Genomic DNA, 19293 nt, shown 5'->3' on the forward strand with positions numbered 1-19293 from the left:
TTTGGCGCACCTTAAATGACATTTTAGGCGAAAAGACGAACACAGCTCATTCATCACGAAACCCTCTGATATTGCCAACTACTTGAATTACTTTTTCATTGGCAAAATTAGAACATTTAGACATGACATGACAAACTCCACCTACATAACCATGCATAATTGACCAAATTATGAAAGACAAGCATGATCATTTTTTATTTTTGTAAAGTGAGTGTGGAACAAGCAAAAACATGTATTGTTGTCTATCAATAATGACAAACCACCTGGGGCCTCATTTATCAACCGTGCATACATTTCTTACACAATTCTGGCATACGTGGAGATTCTAGAATTGATAAATTATTGGGATTTATCACAGATTATACATTATATTGATCAGATACTCTAGTGGCCGCTGTAACAATGAAAATACATTTCCTCAAAAATGGAAGGCAGGTGGGAACATTCTAGCCAATGAGAGGGCAGATACGCATGTGAACAACAGGCACAACTCTGATATAAAGTGTTTTTTCTCAAAGTTGCCAGGATGTCAAATGTCCTACTTATATCAGTACACTCGTAAAAACCTAAGCATTACAAAACTTCTATTTGATTACATAAGCCACACACACGTAGCAAATAATCAATTATATTTTTTGTTAACCAAATTCGACACTGTCATTGACCTAGAAAAACTCCCTGCTTGGTGAAGTAAAAAAAAAAAAAAAAATCCACCTGCTGGAGAAGACTGATCTTGGTCCCAGTTTTCCCTCTTGTTTCACCTCTTCCTCTGTTGATTTAGCAAACTGTCGCAAGTAACATATACACTGAGTGTACAAAACATTAAGGGCACCTTCTTAATATTGAGTTGCACTCGTTCAATATTGAGGCTGTAGCACTCGTTCATGCGGTCATGAACGAGTGCTACAGCCTCGCTTGGAAAACGCCCTCCATTCCCCTTTTATGATAATAGAAACATCCTCATTTGCTGTATGATTTGGAGATGTTGGAACTGGGACATGATAGTAAAAAAAACTATGGCAAATCATATATCTGTTGAGGTGTGGAAAGAATGATGCAGTGACTTTTCCAAACTAAAAATGCATGCCGCAAAGCGAGTGCCAAACACTGGCCGCGCAATTTAGAACAATTCAAAAGTAAATGCTACAGCCCACACCTCTATGCAAAAGACGAATTGTTGTTCAATATTTTGTTTATCAGTACATTATTGTGTTTCTATCTCCTGCCTTGGTGTAGGCTCTGAAATGAAACAGGCTATGATGTCGCGCTCCTAATCCTATTGCACAGCAATATTGTAGCCTACCCATACAGTCAAGCATGCTTGGCTATTGAATGAGCGATTGATAAATGGTAGCCTACTATTTGTTGTGTTGCGGGAATAATTTAAACCAGTTATGTCAGAAAATGAGCTACATGTACTGCAATATGATTATGATTTAGGTCTATATAATAAAAGTAAAATAAACAGACGACATACTGCAATGCGATCTCTTTACCAATGGCAAATGCATCTGTTTTATCATTAGGCCCACGTTTTAATGTTTTTATTAGTTTACCATTATTATAATTCCAGTGGTGTAAAGACAACTTCTACTTTTACTTCAATACATTCCTAAAAGAAAATAATGTACTTTTTACTCCATACATTTTCCCTGACACCCAAAAGTACTCATTACATTTTTAATGCGTAGCAGGAAAGGAAAATGGTCAAATTCACGCACGTATCAATTGAACATGCCTGGTAATCTCTACTGCCGCTGATCTGGTGGACTCACTAAACACAAATGCTTCGTATGTAAATAATGTCTGAGTGTTGGAGTGTGCCCCTGGCTATCGGTAAAAATATATATATATGAAAATTGTGCCGTCTTGTTTGCTTAAATTATTTACACATTTACTTTTGATACTTACGTATATTTAAAGCCAAATACTTTGACTTACTCAAGTAGTATTTTACTGGGTTCATTTTACTTTTACTTGAGTCCTTTTCTATTAAGGTATTTTTACTTTTACTCAAATATGACAATTGGCTACTTTTTCCACCACTGTATAATTCCCGTGCATCAAAAATCTCCCAAATCTCCTAAATCCAGATAGCTGATGTTCTGAAAGAGCTGCAAAATCTGGACCCCTACAAATCAGCCGGGCTAGACAATCTGGACCCTCTCTTTCTAAAACTATCTGCCGAAATTGTTGCAACCCCTATTACTAGCCTGTTCAACCTCTCTTTCGTATCATCTGAGATCCCCAAAGATTGGAAAGCTGCCGCGGTCATCCCCCTCTTCAAAGGGGGAGACACTCTAGACCCAAACTGCTACAGACCTATATTTATCCTACCCTGCCTTTCTAAGGTCTTCGAAAGCCAAGTTAACAAACAGATCACCGACCATTTCGAATCCCACCGTACCTTCTCCGCTATGCAATCTGGCTTCCGAGCTGGTCATGGGTGCACCTCAGCCACGCTCAAGGTCCTAAACGATATCATAACTGCCATCGATAAGAGACAATACTGTGCAGCTGTATTCATCGACCTGGCCAAGGCTTTCGACTCTGTCAATCACCACGTTCTTATCGGCAGACTCAACAGCCTTGGTTCCTCAAATGACTGCCTCGCCTGGTTCACCAAATACTTCTCCGATACAGTTCAGTGTGTCAAATCGGAGGGCCTGTTGTACGGACCTCTGGCAGTCTCTATGGGGGTGCCACAGTGTTCAATTCTCGGGCCGACTCTCTTCTCTGTATACATCAATGATGTCACTCTTGCTGCTGGTGATTCTCTGATCCACCTCTACGCAGACGATAACATTCTGTATACATCTGGCCCTTCTTTGGACACTGTTAACTAACCTCCAGACGAGCTTCAATGCCATACAGCTCTCCTTCCGTGGCCTCCAACTGCTCTTAAATGCTAGTAAAACTAAATGCATGCTCTTCAACCGATCGCTGCCTGCACCTGCCCGCCTGTCCAGTATCACTACTCTGGACGGTTCTGACCTAGAATATGTGGACAACTACAAATACCTAGGTGTCTGGTTAGACTGTAAACTCTCCTTCCAGACCCACATTAAGCATCTCCAATCCAAAATTAAATATAGAATCGGCTTCCTATTTCGCAACAAAGCATCCTTCACTCATGCTGCCAAACAAACCCTCGTAAAACTGACTATCCTACCGATCCTCGACTTCGGTGATGTCATTTACAAAATAGCCTCCAACACTCTACTCAACAAATTGGATGCAGTCTATCACAGTGCCATCCGTTTTGTCACCAAAGCCCCATATAATACCCACCACTGCAACTTGTACGCTCTCGTTGGCTGGCCCTCGCTTCATACTCGTCGCCAAACCTACTGAATCCAGGTCATCTTTACCTTTGCTAGGTAAAGCCCCGCCTTCTCGCAGTTCACTGGTCACCATAGCAGCACCCACCCGCAGCACACGCTCCAGCAGGTACAGTGGGGAGAATAAGTATTTGATACACTGCCGATTTTGCAGGTTTTCCTACTTACAAAGCATGTAGAGGTCTGTAATTTTTATCATAGGTACACTTCAACTGTGAGAGACGGAATCTAAAACAAAAATCCAGAAAATCACATTGTATGATTTTTAAATAATTAATTTGCATTTTATTGCATGACATAAGTATTTGATCACCTACCAACCAGTAAGAATTCCGGCTCTCACAGACCTGTTAGTTTTTCTTTAAGAAGCCCTCCTGTTCTCCACTCATTACCTGTATTAACTGCACCTGTTTGAACTCGTTACCTGTATAAAAGACACCTGTCCACACACTCAATCAAACAGATTCCAACCTCTCCACAATGGCCAAGACCAGAGAGCTGTGTAAGGACATCAGGGATAAAATTGTAGACCTGCACAAGGCTGGGATGGGCTACAGGACAATAGGCAAGCAGCTTGGTGAGAAGGCAACAACTGTTGGCGCAATTATTAGAAGTTCAAGATGACGGTCAATCACCCTCGGTCTGGGGCTCCATGCAAGATCTCACCTCGTGGGGCATCAATGATTATGAGGAAGGTGAGGGATCAGCCCAGAACTACACGGCAGGACCTGGTCAATGACCTGAAGAAAGCTGGGACCACAGTCTCAAAGAAAACCATTAGTGACACACTACGCTGTCATGGATTAAAATCCTGCAGCGCACGCAAGGTCCCCCTGCTCAAGCCAGCGCATGTCCAGGCCCGTCTGAAGTTTGCCAATGACCATCTGGATGTTCCAGAGGAGGAATGGGAGAAGGTCATGTGGTCTGATGAGACAAAAATAGAGCTTTTTGGTCCAAACTCCACTCGCCGTATTTGGAGGAAGAAGAAGGATGAGTACAACCCCAGTACAACCCCAAGAACACCAACACTTTTCCCACATTTTGTTACTGTCACATGTGCTCCTGATCCGGCCTCTAGGTCACCAGGCTGCTCGTTGTGGCGCACACCTGCGCATCATCAGACTCACCTGGACTCCATCACCTCCCTGATTACCTTCCCTATATATGTCACTTCCTTTGGTTCCTTCCCCAGGCGTTATGGTTTCTGTTTCTGTGTTATGTCTGTGCATTGTTCGTGTTTCTTATTTTGTATTATGTTGTGTTTATTTATTAAATCACTCCCTGAACTTGCTTCCCGACTCTCAGCACACATCGTTACAGTTACGTTACAGCCTTATTCTAAAATTGATTAAATTGTTTTTTTCCCTCATCAATTTACACACAAAACCCCATAATCACAAAGCAAAAACAGGTTTTTATCAATTTTAGCAAATGTATTAAAAGTGAAATATAACATTTACATATGTATTCAGACCCTTTACTCAGTACTTTGTTGAAGCACCTTTGACATCGATTACAGCCTCCAGACTTCTTGAGTATGACGTTACAAGCTTGGCACACCTGTATTTGGGGAGTTTCTCCCATTATTCTCAAGCTCTATCAGGTTTAATGGGGAGCGTCGCTGCACAGCTATTTTCAGGTCTCTCCAGAGATGTTTGATCAGGTTCAAGTCTGTGCTCTGGCTGGGCCACTCAAGGACATTCAGAGACTTGTCCCGAAGCCACTCCTGCATTGTCTTGGCTGTGTGCTTAGGGTCGTTGTTCTGTTGGAAGGTGAACCTTCGCCCCAGTCTGAGGTCTTGGAGCAGGTTTTCATCAAGGATCTCTTTGTACTTATATCCGTACATCTTTCCCTCGATCCTGACTAGTCTCCAGTCCTTGCTGCTGAAAAACATCACCACAAAATGATGCTGTCACCACCATGGTTCACCGTAGGGATGGTGCCATGTTTCCTCCAGACGTGACGCTTGGCATTCAGACCAGAGAATCTTGTTTCTCATGGTCTGAGAGTCCTTTAGGTGCCTTTGGGCAAACTACAAGCGGGCTGTCATGTGCCTTTTACTGAAGAGTGGCTTCCGTCTGGCCACTCTACCATATAGGCTTGATTGGTGGAGTGCTGCAGAGATGGTTGTCCTTCTGGAAGGTTCTCCAATCTCCACAGAGGAACTCTGGAGCTCTGTCAGAGTGACCATCAGGTTCTTGGTCATCTCCCTGACCAAGGCCCTTCTCCCTTGATTGCTCAGTTTGGCCGGGCGGCCAGCTCTAGGAAGAGTCTTGGTGGTTCCAAACTTCTTCCATTTAAGAATGATGGAGGCCACAGTGTTCCTGGGGACCTTCAATGCTACAGACATTTTTTGTACCTTTCTCCAGATATGTGCCTCGACCCAATCCTGTCTCGGAGCTCTACAGACAATTCCTTCGACCTCATGGCTTGGTTTTTGCTCTGACATGCACTGTCAACTGTGGGACCTTATATAGGCAGGTGTGTGCCTTTCCAAATCATGTCCAATCAATTGAATTTACCACAGGTGTCTGTAGAAACATCTCAAGGATGATCATTGGAAATGGGATGTACCTGAGCTCAATTTCGAGTCTCATAGCAAAGGGTCTGAATACTTATGTAAATAAGGTATTTATATTTTTCCTTTTTAATACATTCGCAAACATTTCTAAAAACCTGATTTTTATTTGTCATTATGGGGTATTGTGTGTAGAGTGATGAGGAAAAATTTGTATTTAATCAATTTTAGAATAAAGCTATAATGTAACAAAATGTGGGAAAAGTCAAGGGGTTGGAATACTTTCCGAATGCACTGTACACATCATTATGAATTACTATTCATTCAAAAAATATTTGCTTGTTTGTTTCTATTACAAAGCATTTCATTGCCCTTGTAAGACGACATTGACCATTTAAGAGGTCTGTTGCATGGCTGCCCCTCATATACACTACCGTTCAAAAGTTTGGGGTCACTTCGACATTTCCTTGTTTTCGAAAGAAAAACTAATTTTTGTCCATTAAAATAACAGCAAATTGATCAGAAATACAGTGTAGACATTGTTAATGTTGTAAATGACTTGTCACGCCCTGGCCTTAGTTATCTTTGTTTTTCTTTATTATTTTAGTTAGGTCAGGGTGTGACATGGGGGATGTTTGTGTGTTTTTGTCTCGTCTAGGGTGTTTGTATTGTCTAGGGCACAGCTGTCAAACTCATTCCACGGAGGGCCGAGTGTCTGTGGGTTTTCGCTCCTCCCTTGTACTTGATTGATGAATTCAGGTCACTAATTAGTAAGGAACTCCCATCACCTGGTTGTCTAGGTCTTAACTGAAAGGAAAAAACAAAAACCAGCAGACACTAGGCCCTCCATGGAATGAGTTTGACACCCCTGGTCTAGGGGGTGTTTGTAGAGTTCATGGGGTTGTGTTCAGTGTAGGTGTTTATGTAAGTCTATGGTTGCCTAGATTGATTCTCAATTAGAGACAGCTGTCTATCGTTGTCTCTGATTGGGAGCCATATTTAGGCAGCCATAGTCATTAGGTAGGTTGTGGGTAATTGTCTATGTCTAAGTTGCCTGTGTCTGCACTTTTGTTTATCATAGCTTCACGTTCGTCGGTTTATTGTTTTGTCTAGTTTGTATTAGTGTTCGTTTCGTCTTCTTCTAATAAAGAGAAGAATGTATTTATATCACGCTGCGCCTTGGTCCTCTCTTTCTCCTAACGACGATCGTGACATGACTATTGTAGCTGGAAACGGCAGATTTTTTACGTAATATCTACATAGGCGTACAGAGGCCCATTATCAGCAACCATCACTCCTGTGTTTCAACTCTCTGGAGTTAAAAAAGCCTCAAACCCATCTCTGCTTTAAAGAGTAGTCACAAACAGTTCCCAACACAAACTATGAGAAAAAAAGGTGAGGCCTGAATCACTGAATCCCTTTCACAAGAAAGAAAAATCTATTTCTCAAGCCATCATTTTGCTAGGACTGTCTGGGCATGCCCTGAGTGGGGAGGGACTGGGATATGTAATCTGAAAAATAAACTAGCTGTTATTGGCAGAGAGGTTTGTAACTCTCTCTTTTTAAAATGTATTTTACCTGCAAAAGTGATTTTGTTTAAGTTTTAGTTTTTTGTTACTCTGTTATTGGTCTACTATATTAACTTATATCGCCGGGGGATGTCACCAGTCAAGCCAAAACTTGCAGACCTGGTGATCATTAATAACGAAGAGGAACAGAGATGAACTGGATATCATACTGTACAAATGTATCTTTCAATCAATTGTTTAATTTGTCATTATCATTTTGTACAAGTGTTCTTTATACTTATGCTTATTCAATAAACAATTGAACCCCCCCCCCCCAAACAAAAAGCTGTTGTGTGTATTGTAGACTAGTGCATGCCAGGGTTGTGTAGCCGATATAAATCTGTCGGGTGTAGTTCAGGCTAGCTATAGTTGTGTAACTGTACAGTAGTAGTACATGTAGTGTTGTACCAGAGGTTGTGTGTACTATTTACCTGGTCGTGGTCCTGGGAGAAGGCCTGGAGGATGTCTGTCTGTCGGGTGTAGTTTCCGTTGGAGTCCTGGAGGCCCTGCAGCAGCCTCTCCTTCAGTACCAGGACAGAGACACGGAGCTGGTGCCACAGCAGCTGGACACTGCGGATGTCTACGATGATGTTCACAGAGTAGGACAGCAGCTTCAGGGAGAATTCAGTTTCCAGCAACGCGTGGATCTGCTCTACATGGTCCGAGATGTCCTCGCAAATGTCCTACACACACACACACACACACACACACACACACACACACACACACACACACACACACACACGGAGACAACACATAGACAGGGGAGAGAGGATAAACAATCTTTAGATTATGATAACATGTCTTTTAAGAGAACCAGAGAGAAAGAAATCCTAACATCTCCTACAAAGACAAGTGTTTTTATATGCTCAACTACAAAATAAACTTACAGTATAACAACGAGTTTTTACTATGTATCACAATACTTGTTACACTGTACTTACAGATGTAATTACACAGGAATAACAACACCAATGTAACTGTTAGCTCACTTTTTCACGCAATACAAACGTACACATTTCAATCAAAGTATCTATAGGCTGCCAGTGTACGCACCCTGAAGTGGACTCGGCATGTCACATATCTTTTAAGAGAACCAGAGAGAAATCAATCCTGAGATGAGAAATCTTTGTACATGCTGAATTACAACAACAAAAACATCTCGAAATAAACTTGAAGTTATCAGACTCAATACGGAGCAGACAAACATGTCAGGATTGTGAGTGCCACTGCCAGGACAGTAAAAGCAGAAGCAGGTGACAATTAAGTCATAAGTTCCATGTTTAAAATATGAGTCAAATTCACAAGAATGGAGTATTTATATCTACACATAGTGCACATTGCAGAGAAAATGGATACCCTTGAGAACACATAGACAACCATGGCCTACCATTACTGATGGCACCATCCACTTCCACAGTAGCATATGACTCTTAGCCAATGCTAACCATTTCCTGAATAGAAGCAGGTGGCGCATGGTTAGTACTGACAACATGGTTGCATGGACATAGTCAGCATTCATAGGGCGCGAATACCAAATGTGAGGCCTGTAAATTGAACTGTAGACCGACGTGTCTCTGTGCTTTGAGACTATGAGCCTCACATTGAAATGTTATATTTTTTTAATTACTTATATTCTTTGCAATGAAGCTATGAGGAGGAGTCATTCCACTACAGTACCAGTGACAGCACGTCTGATCTGGACCTAACTGGTCAGTCTCGGCACAATGACAACTCCATGACAACTGACCCCGTCCCACCCAGCCCCTCCCCACCACAGCTGCTGGCCCAGCCTGGCCAGGACTGGACTGTCAAGCCAGACTCATACTGTACCAGAGGAGGCTGGTAGGAGGAGCTATAGGAGGACTTGCTCATTGTAATGGAACAGAGTCAAACACGTTGTTTCCATGTGTTTGATGTGTTTGGTACCTTACCCATTCATTCCATTCCAGCCATTAAAACGAGCCCGTCCTCCTATATCTCCTCTGACCAGCCTCCTCTGTACTGTATATACAGTGACAGACAGTGGATATACTGTAGCAATGATGATAGGAGAAACTGATTCACATACTGTACTGAACACTGAAAAGTTACTGAATAAATATATTCCCTTCGGCCAATTACACATTACAACAACACAATCATACACAATACTGCCCCATTTACTTATTACAGGCTAACGATTAATGATATTTGATATGAAACGAAGGGGAAGACTGGCAGCATGTCAGTGCAGTGACACCCAGGGTAATACTGGTCTATCTCAGGAACAGGATAATAGTGTCTGTCTAAGCCTGCCTAACTCCCACCCTGTCACCATGGTGCTGAGGGCATAATGCAGGCTGGGGTGGGCAGGGCCATTTAATATTAAGATGCTAATTTCAGCCTTCCAACGACCGACCGTTAAAAACCAGACGGAGACAGTTGGGCTCCACCACAGTTTAAAACCTCTTCTCACCCTCAGCTCTGCTGCTGAAAATACTGCTGAGTCATCTCATCTCCTAGAGAGCCACTTCCTCTTCCTCTTTCCTCTAGTTCAAGGACTAGGGTGAAGTTTCCCCAAGACAGTGATCTTGAGTCAATTTTGACATTCTCTCACTAACAGTTAAGGTTAGGATTTGGGGAGAGGAAACTCACCCTAGATTTGTACCTAGGGCCAACTTCACCCCAGAGCCTTGTTCTAAGGGGTTTCAATATGGCAGCCATCTTGAATAAATGAGTTTCTACTGCAGCACCACAGCACACGTTTGGTCGCATCTGTTTAGTCAGGCTCTGGTTGACCTTTACCCCCTCCACCAGTCCTGGGGTGAGACTTGGGGACAGTGTTGGAATCAGCTGCTGACTCACTATGACAGATGCCTTCCTACCCAACACTTTGACAGATGCCCTTCTACCCTAACACCAGACCAGATTCCTACCAGGAAACAACTGAAAGTTGTTTACATCAGAGTGGAAGGTTATTGAGGAGATTATCATAACAGCAGTAGGCTAGGCCGCAGTAGGCTATGCCGCAGTAGGCTAGGCCGCTGACCGCAGTTAAATTCTATGTGACTGTTCACGGTAATCTCCTTTTATGCACTCTGGACATACGTTGGTAGTACCATCAGGTCCTAATGGCCTGGTACTCATGGCTCTATTGTCCCTCTAACCACTCTTAAATCAATGCAAAATGCAATCTAAAATCACATCAACACTTATCATCAAAACAGTATAGTGTTTTTAAGAGAGCAAGCTTTTTTTGCGACTCTCTCAAATCATCAATAGTCTATAGTCGCATCATGCAGCCCATATATGTCTTCATTTCTAAGACATTCTAAGGTTTGTATAATTCACAACCAAAGTTGCCAAATAACTCTAAATCTAGCATATAGGACCTGTTTCAAATGACCACTTTTACGCTCAACATAGCCACTTCATATGCGCACTCGCTCCGGAATGGGAAAAATATCCTTTCCATTTTATTAATCTAAGTTCAATAATATTCTTCTTACTAAAAATCATATAAAGTAAAATAATGTCACAGGACTTATTAGCATATCTTGTCAGCTAAATGAACAAGCCTACAGCCTATGGCATGGCGCATAGCCAGATAACATAGCCCAACTCATATTCTGCTCTTCTGAAATCAATTTTCTTCCTATCGTAATGTCTCTTTAGACCTGCCTAAAATTAATCATGGATTTATTGTGATGGTGTATAATAAATTGATGTATTATACTTTTTTTTAATGTAGATGTTCCAAAAGCTTGTATGTGGCTTGTGAGCGTGGAGGCCTGGAGATGCTAAACATGTTTATGTTAATTAACGGTCAATTACCGTGAGACTGAGAGTCTTTTACATGACAATAACCAGCTGACAAAATGTAATGACCGCCAAAGCCCTAGGCTCTATTTAGATCAGGAAAAAACTGAATTGAACATGCTCTTGACCTGTCCTGCACCCAGCGCCAGGCAGGCAGGGTCTCCATGACAACAGGTCTAACAACAGAATATGCCTGTGGTTCCTGTGCCAGAGGTATCTTGGCACTGTCGCTTCCTGGTCTCTAAATAACACGGCATCTCTGAATGTAGGTCAAACACATAGCCAACGCATCACTACCATCGATTCCCCCTCAGACTGGGCTCCACACAACTCCAAAATAAACATACAGTACAGTACTGGTCACAGGGGAATACAGAATGGGTATAAATATCAGGGAAGGATCATAAAATGTATTTCCTGGTAAGTCTTTCAACAGCAGTTCACCTCTAGCTAACACAGTAAACGCTCCATTAAAGTATCTGCATAACTGTCAGCTAACCTGTCGATAGGGCATATGAGGTGAAACTATCATATCTAAGTGTTATCAGCTATGCAAGACATACAAATCCAATGCGATTAGTTATGTATGGGTCTTCAATACACAGCAGATTTATATTCACAAGATAACAGACAAAACATCATGAATTAAAAGCAACCCTTCAAAGTGAATACCCTATGGCTCTGGTTAGCATTTTAAAAGATTTTGAATAATTGAAGCTACTTAAAACATTTCTTGAAGCTACTTGACATTTCTCCGCTGCTGTTTAATTAAAGGTATTGTACTGCTGTCCCTTTGCAGAATGCTCACGACTGACTTTGATGACAAAAGCACACACCTACACACACACACACACACACACACACACACACACACACACACACACACACACACACACACACACACACACACACACACACACACACACACACACACACACACACACACACACACACACACACACACACTTTTGTTCACTATAAAGTCCACTGTAATTGCGATAACGTTAACTATCCCCAAACACAGTAACCACCATCAAGATTATCTGACCATTCCAAATCAAATATTGTCCAGAGGTCTCTTTACAAAACACATCCTGTTCAAAGATCATGTGGTTATACAACCCATTCATTTACAATTCCTTCACATATTGTCCAAATCCAACAGTTCTAGCCAGCCTTACCTGTCACAGACGTGAGATAGTCTCTGGGTTTTCCTCTACACTATTCTGATGAAAGTTTAATTCAAAGCAAAGTCAACCAGGACTGTCTAGCTGTGTTCAGTACCTCTGACTACGTGTATCAGAGCTTGTCTCTCATGTAGAAGGTTCTGGTTGGTGTGAGTGTCTCTCTCTATCCACACTGACCTGAATCTCTCACTGGAGGAGAAGGACAGGGTTGGGCTCCCTCCCCTCTCACAACACTAGGGGGGCTATTTTAGGCTTTGACCTCACCCTCCTCTCTGAGTTAACCCAACCCCCCCACCAAGTGGGTGCAGCTGCCACAGGGGGCAGTGGGTGGGGTGTAGAGGGGGTGTAGGGGGAGTTCAAGGGTACAGTGGGGAGAACAAGTATTTGATACACTGCCGATTTTGCAGGTTTTCCTACTTACAAAGCATGTAGAGGTCTGTAATTTTTATCATAGGTACACTTCAACTGTGAGAGACGGAATCTAAAACAAAAATCCAGAAAATCACATTGTATGATTTTTAAATAATTAATTTGCATTTTATTGCATGACATAAGTATTTGATCACCTACCAACCAGTAAGAATTCCGGCTCTCACAGACCTGTTAGTTTTTCTTTAAGAAGCCCTCCTGTTCTCCACTCATTACCTGTATTAACTGCACCTGTTTGAACTCGTTACCTGTATAAAAGACACCTGTCCACACACTCAATCAAACAGATTCCAACCTCTCCACAATGGCCAAGACCAGAGAGCTGTGTAAGGACATCAGGGATAAAATTGTAGACCTGCACAAGGCTGGGATGGGCTACAGGACAATAGGCAAGCAGCTTGGTGAGAAGGAAACAACTGTTGGCGCAATTATTAGAAAATGGAAGAAGTTCAAGATGACGGTCAATCACCCTCGGTCTGGGGCTCCATGCAAGATTTCACCTCGTGGGGCATCAATGATCATGAGGAAGGTGAGGGATCAGCCCAGAACTACACGGCAGGACCTGGTCAATGACCTGAAGAGAGCTGGGACCACAGTCTCAAAGAAAACCATTAGTAACACACTACGCCGTCATGGATTAAAATCCTGCAGCGCACGCAAGGTCCCCCTGCTTAAGCCAGTGCATGTCCAGGCCTGTCTGAAGTTTGCCAATGACCATCTGGATGATCCAGAGGAGGAATGGGAGAAGGTCATGTGGTCTGATGAGACAAAAATAGAGCTTTTTGGTCTAACTCCACTCGCCGTGTTTGGAGGAAGAAGAAGTATGAGTACAACCCCAAGAACACCATCCCAACCGTGAAGCATGGAGGTGGAAACATCATTCTTTGGGGATGCTTTTCTGCAAAGGGGACAGGACGACTGCACCGTATTGAGGGGAGGATGGATGGGGCCATGTATCGCGAGATCTTGGCCAACAACCTCCTTCCCTCAGTAAGAGCATTGAAGATGGGTCGTGGCTGGGTCTTCCAGCATGACAACGACACGAAGCACACAGCCATGGCAACTAAGGAGTGGCTCTGTAAGAAGCATCTCAAGGTCCTGGAGTGGCCTAGCCAGTCTCCAGACCTGAACCCAATAGAAAATCTTTGGAGGGAGCTGAAACTCCGTATTGCCCAGCGACAGCCCCGAAACCTGAAGGATCTGGAGAAGATCTGTAGGGAGGAGTGGGCCAAAATCCCTGCTGCAGTGTGTGCAAACCTAGTCAAGAACTACAGGAAACGTATGATCTCTGTAATTGCAAACAAAGGTTTCTGTACCAAATATTAAGTTCTGCTTTTCTGATGTATCAAATACTTATGTCATGCAATAAAATGCAAATTAATTACTTAAAAATCATACAATGTGATTTTCTGGATTTTTGTTTTAGATTCCGTCTCTCATAGTTGAAGTGTACCTATGATAAAAATTACAGACCTCTACATGCTTTGTAAGTAGGAAAACCTGCAAAATCGGCAGTGTATCAAATACTTGTTCTCCCCACTGTATCTGAGTCATTTCTAATGCCCTGTGATTCTAGTCCTTGTTTGTTAAATCACTTGTTTCAAATGTTGTTGCATAACTTTGCAAAGAAGTTAATGCAAAACGGTAGAAGGCGACAGCACACATCTCTTATCCTACATGGCAGGTTTGTGCAAGCAATCTCTGTACGTGCTATAATTAAGTAATAAGGGCCGAGGGGGTGTGGTATACGGCCAATATACCACGGCTAAGGGTTGTTCTTTAGCATGATGCAACGCGGAGTGCCTGGACACAGCCCTTAGCCGTGGTATATTGGCCATATATCACAAACCCCCGAGGTGCCCTATTTGTTATTATAAACTGGTTACCAATGTAATTAGAAGAGTAAAAATACATGTTTTGTCATGCCCGTGGTATACAGCCAATCAGCATTCAGGGCTCGAACCACCCAGTTTATAATTACAAATAACATTATTACCATGTTTTACCATTGGCACCCTCAGTAGTCACAGCTTACGTTTCCTTTGTGGAGCCTGAACTAACAGGGTGTTAATGTTGCTAAGTAAAGGTACTCAGCTAGCTAAACTCCACAAACTAGCCTTTACCAGCAATACCAGCCACGCACACACACAGACACTGTCACGTTCTGACCTTAGTTGCTTTGTTATGTCTTTATTTTAGCTTGGTCAGGGCTTGAGTTGGGGTGGGCATTCTATGTTGTTTTTTCTATGTTTTGTTCTATTGTTATATTTCTATGTGTTTGGCCTAGTATGGTTCCCAATCAGAGGCAGGTGTCAGTTGTTGTCTCTGATTGGGAGCCATATTTAGGTAGCCTGTTTTCCTTTGTGGTTGTTTTCCTGTGTCTGTGTTTTCACCATACGGGACTGTTTCGTTTTTGTTTTGTATCATTCACGTTGTTATTTGTATTCTTAGTGTTCAGTTATTAAATTGAATATGGACACTTACCACGCTGCGCATTGGTCCTCCTCTCATTCCAACGACAAGCGTTACAGACACACAAGAATGGAAGCACACACAACCTCACAAAGCCAGATCTGCATGCAAAAACACACAAATACACACACACACACACACACACACACACACACACACACACACACACACACACACACACACACACACACACACACACACACACACACACACACACACACACACACACACACACACACACACACACACTTGTTGCAGAGAGACATGAGACGAGACATGAGATGGTTGAATTCCTGGGATTCCACGCGGCGCTGGGATTACATCACTAGAAATACAGTTTTACAAACAGCTGCAAGCCACCTCGTTGAACACTGATCCTAGAGTATAAATAAAACTGTAGGAGTTTGAACTGTCTCCCACAGAGGCGTCTCTGTACGTCTGCGCCGGTGTGTGTGTTTGTGTGTGTGTGTGTGTGTATATTGGAAAGGGTGTGATCACATTACTAGGCTGTATCACAGTTGGATTTCTCTCTCTTAACATTAACACTGCAAACAAACGCACACACACACACACACACACACACACACACACACACACACACACACACACACACACACACACACACACACACACACACACACACACACACACACACACACACACACACACACACACACACACACACACACACACACACACACCACACACACACACGCTACATGCAGTCGCCAGGTCTAAGCAAGGCTCTATTACTTAGACTGGGTGATATAACAGCTATGTAACACCTAAGGGCAGTCATCGACTTCCCTTCAGTCACATATTGTCTACATTAACAGCAGAATTCTTTCCAAACACACAATGAAAGTATCACTATAGTAACAACCTCCTTCATTTCTCACCCATCACCATGATGTCAGGTCTTGTAGCATAACAGATTGCTTAAGCGGTCCACTTAATCAAGTTATACGCAGAGGGTCAATCCTTTACTTGTAACTTTATCATAACTGTCATGAATGTAGTCTTTATGTCCTGAGCCTTGTCTCTCTGACAGGGTTAGGGCTGGCTCCACCAGGGTCTATGTCCCATGGTTATAACTGAATAAATCTTCCATGATACAATGGCAAGGTCAGGACTAAGACAGGCCTCCTAAATATAGACAGCAGACAAGGGCAGAGATGCAGGAAGCGCAGGCTGGGATGATGGGGATAGATGCTAGAACGTAGTCTTTTTAGCAGACCTTTAAACAGTCACAAAGGTAATGCTTGAAAGGGTAATGCAAAAATCAGGAGAGAACATTAGATATGGAATGATGAATGGGCATCTGTGTGCTATAATTATTCATGGAGCTAGGTATGAGTCATTAAAACTAATTTTTCAACCACTCCACAAATTTCTTGTTAACAAACTATAGTTTTGGGAAGTCGGATAGGACATCTACTTTGTGCATGACACAAGTAATTTTTTCAAAAATTGTTTACAGACAGATTATTTCACTTATAATTCACTGTATCACAATTCCAGTGGGTAAGAAGTTTACATACACTAAGTTGACTGTGCCTTTAAACAGCTTAGAAAATTCCAGAAAATGATGTCATGGCTTTAGAAGCCTCTCATAGGCTAATTGACATCATTTGAGCCAATTGGAGGTATACCTGTGGATGTATTTTAAGGCCTACTTTCAAACTCACTGCCTCTTTGCTTGACATCATGGGAAAATCAAAAGAAATCAGCCAAGACCTCAGAAACAAAATTGTAGACCTCCACAAGTCTGGTTCATCATTGGGAGCAATTTCCAAATGCCTGAAGGTACCACGTTCATCGGTACAAACAATATTATGCAAGTACAAACACCATGGGACCACGCAGCCGTCATACCACTCAGGAAGGAGATGCGTTCTGTCACCTAGAGATGAACGTACTTTGGTAAGAAAAGTGCAAATCAATCCCAGAACAACAGCAATGGACCTTGTGAAGATGCTGGAGGAAACAGGTACAAAAGTATATATATCCACAGTAAAACAAGTCCTATATCGACATAACCTGAAAGGCCGCTCAGCAAGGAAGAAGCCACTGCTCCAAAACCGCCAGACTAGGGTTTGCAACTGCACATGGGGACAAAGATCGTACTTTTTGGAGAAATGTCCTCTGGTCTGATGAAACAAAAATAGAACTGTTTGGCCATAATGACAATCGTTATGTTTGGTTGAAAAAGGGGAAGGCTTGCAAGCCGAAGAACACCATCCCAACCGTGAACCATGGGGTGGCAGCATCATGTTGTTGGGGTGCTTTGCTGCAGGAGGGACTGGTGCACTTCACAAAATAGATGGCATCATGAGGAAAGAAAATGATGTGGATATATTGAAGCAACATCTCAAGACATCAGTCAAGAAGTTAAAGCTTGGTTGCAAATGGGTCTTCCAAATGGACAATGACCCCAAGCATACTTCCAAAGTTGTGGCAAAATGGCTTAAGGACAACAAAGTCAAGGTATTGGAGTGGCCATCACAAAGCCCTGACCTCAATCCTATAGAAAATCTGTGGGCAGATTTTGTGTGCGAGCAAGGAGGCCTACAAACCTGACTCAGTTACACCAGCTCTGTCAGGAGGAATGGGCCAAAATTCACCCAACTTATTGTGGGAAGCTTGTGGAAGGCTACCCGAAACGTTTGGCCCAAGTTTAACAATTTGAAGGCAATGCTACCAAATACTAATTGAGTGTATGTAAACTTCTGACCCACTGGGAATGTGATGAAATAAATAAAAGCTGAAATAAATCATTCGCTCTACTATTATTCTGACATTTCACATTCTTAAAATAAAGTGGTGATCCTAACCGACCTAAGACAGGGAATTTTTACTAGGATTAAATGTCAGGAATTGTGAAAAACTGAGTTTAAATGTATTTGGCTAAGGTGTAGGTAAACCTCCGACTTCAACTGTACATATAAACAGTAGTTGACAACAAACATTTCAGCATCAACATTCTTTGTGTACAATACAATTCAGTCAATTCAGATACAGTACACATGATTCTATTTCAAAGTTAAAATATCAAAGTGAAGTTTCAAATTCAGTCAAAATCAATTGTCTGTCGGTCTTCAGACGTGCCACCTACTGGAATGATGAAAAGTGAATATTATAACATTGTAACATGTCCACCAAACCCCACTAGATGGCAGACTTTACCAATGAACCCAAACAGACATTGAATCAAAACAGACATGCTCATCCTGAAAGACCCAGTTAGAAATAGGAATAGTCCCCAGAATGCAGATAACAGAATGTCCTGTGTCTGATGTTGTTACAGCATATTGATTACAGTGGAGATGTTGGCCAGGTCTTGGGTTCTAACGGTATGTTTTAAATAGATTGAGGGAGATTTGAGGGGAGATTAAGAGATTTGAATGAAAGGCACAGAGGAGGAAATGAAACCTACTGGGCCAATAACAGGATTGGCAGATGAAAAAGCATGATGTCATCCCCTATAACAGCTGAGAGTGAGAAAGATAGTGCCTCTAAAGAGAAACACACGACATGGATCATTTCTGATTATCTCAAGATCAAACAGTAGATCAACCGCAATTCCCGCCATCTACATTTGAACCACAACGCTCATTTAAATAACTCCTATTCAATATATTTACAGCTTCATAACTGCATACTAGTTTCACCGCTACGGGTGTCCTCAAGAAACACATACCATATCAACAACGCAACGTCTTCATCGCTGTTGGAAGACACCTTTGAGAGCAGCAAGACCCTTGTACTCTTGTTTGAGGAGAAAATATTTAGCTGGGAACACAGCATTATCAATGACACACAGAGCAAGAGGCAGTGGAGCCCTGGCCAGGCAATACGTCAACCTGTCTGTGTCACTTTCTCATAGGAAGCCAACCACCGCAACAAAGAGATCATACACTCACTCTCACAACCAGGGCCTGTATTCACAATGCGTCTCATAGAGCTGATCTAGGGTC

At 42.4% G+C, this 19293-nt stretch overlaps 1 protein-coding gene across 3 annotated transcripts in view; it reads right to left on the reverse strand.

Moving 5' to 3' along the window:
• Window positions 1–19293, reverse strand: part of LOC139553310 (A-kinase anchor protein 6-like) — a 189133-nt gene that overhangs the window by 141759 nt on the left and 28081 nt on the right. For all 3 annotated transcript variants that reach the window (XM_071365507.1, XM_071365506.1, XM_071365508.1), the window contains exon 3: window positions 7859–8110. In XM_071365507.1, the coding sequence (XP_071221608.1) occupies window positions 7859–8110 (252 nt within the window). The remainder of the gene's footprint in view (window positions 1–7858; window positions 8111–19293) is intronic.

Source organism: Salvelinus alpinus, chromosome 25, assembly GCF_045679555.1.
Source record: "Salvelinus alpinus chromosome 25, SLU_Salpinus.1, whole genome shotgun sequence".
NCBI classification, from domain to species: Eukaryota; Metazoa; Chordata; class Actinopteri; order Salmoniformes; family Salmonidae; genus Salvelinus; species Salvelinus alpinus.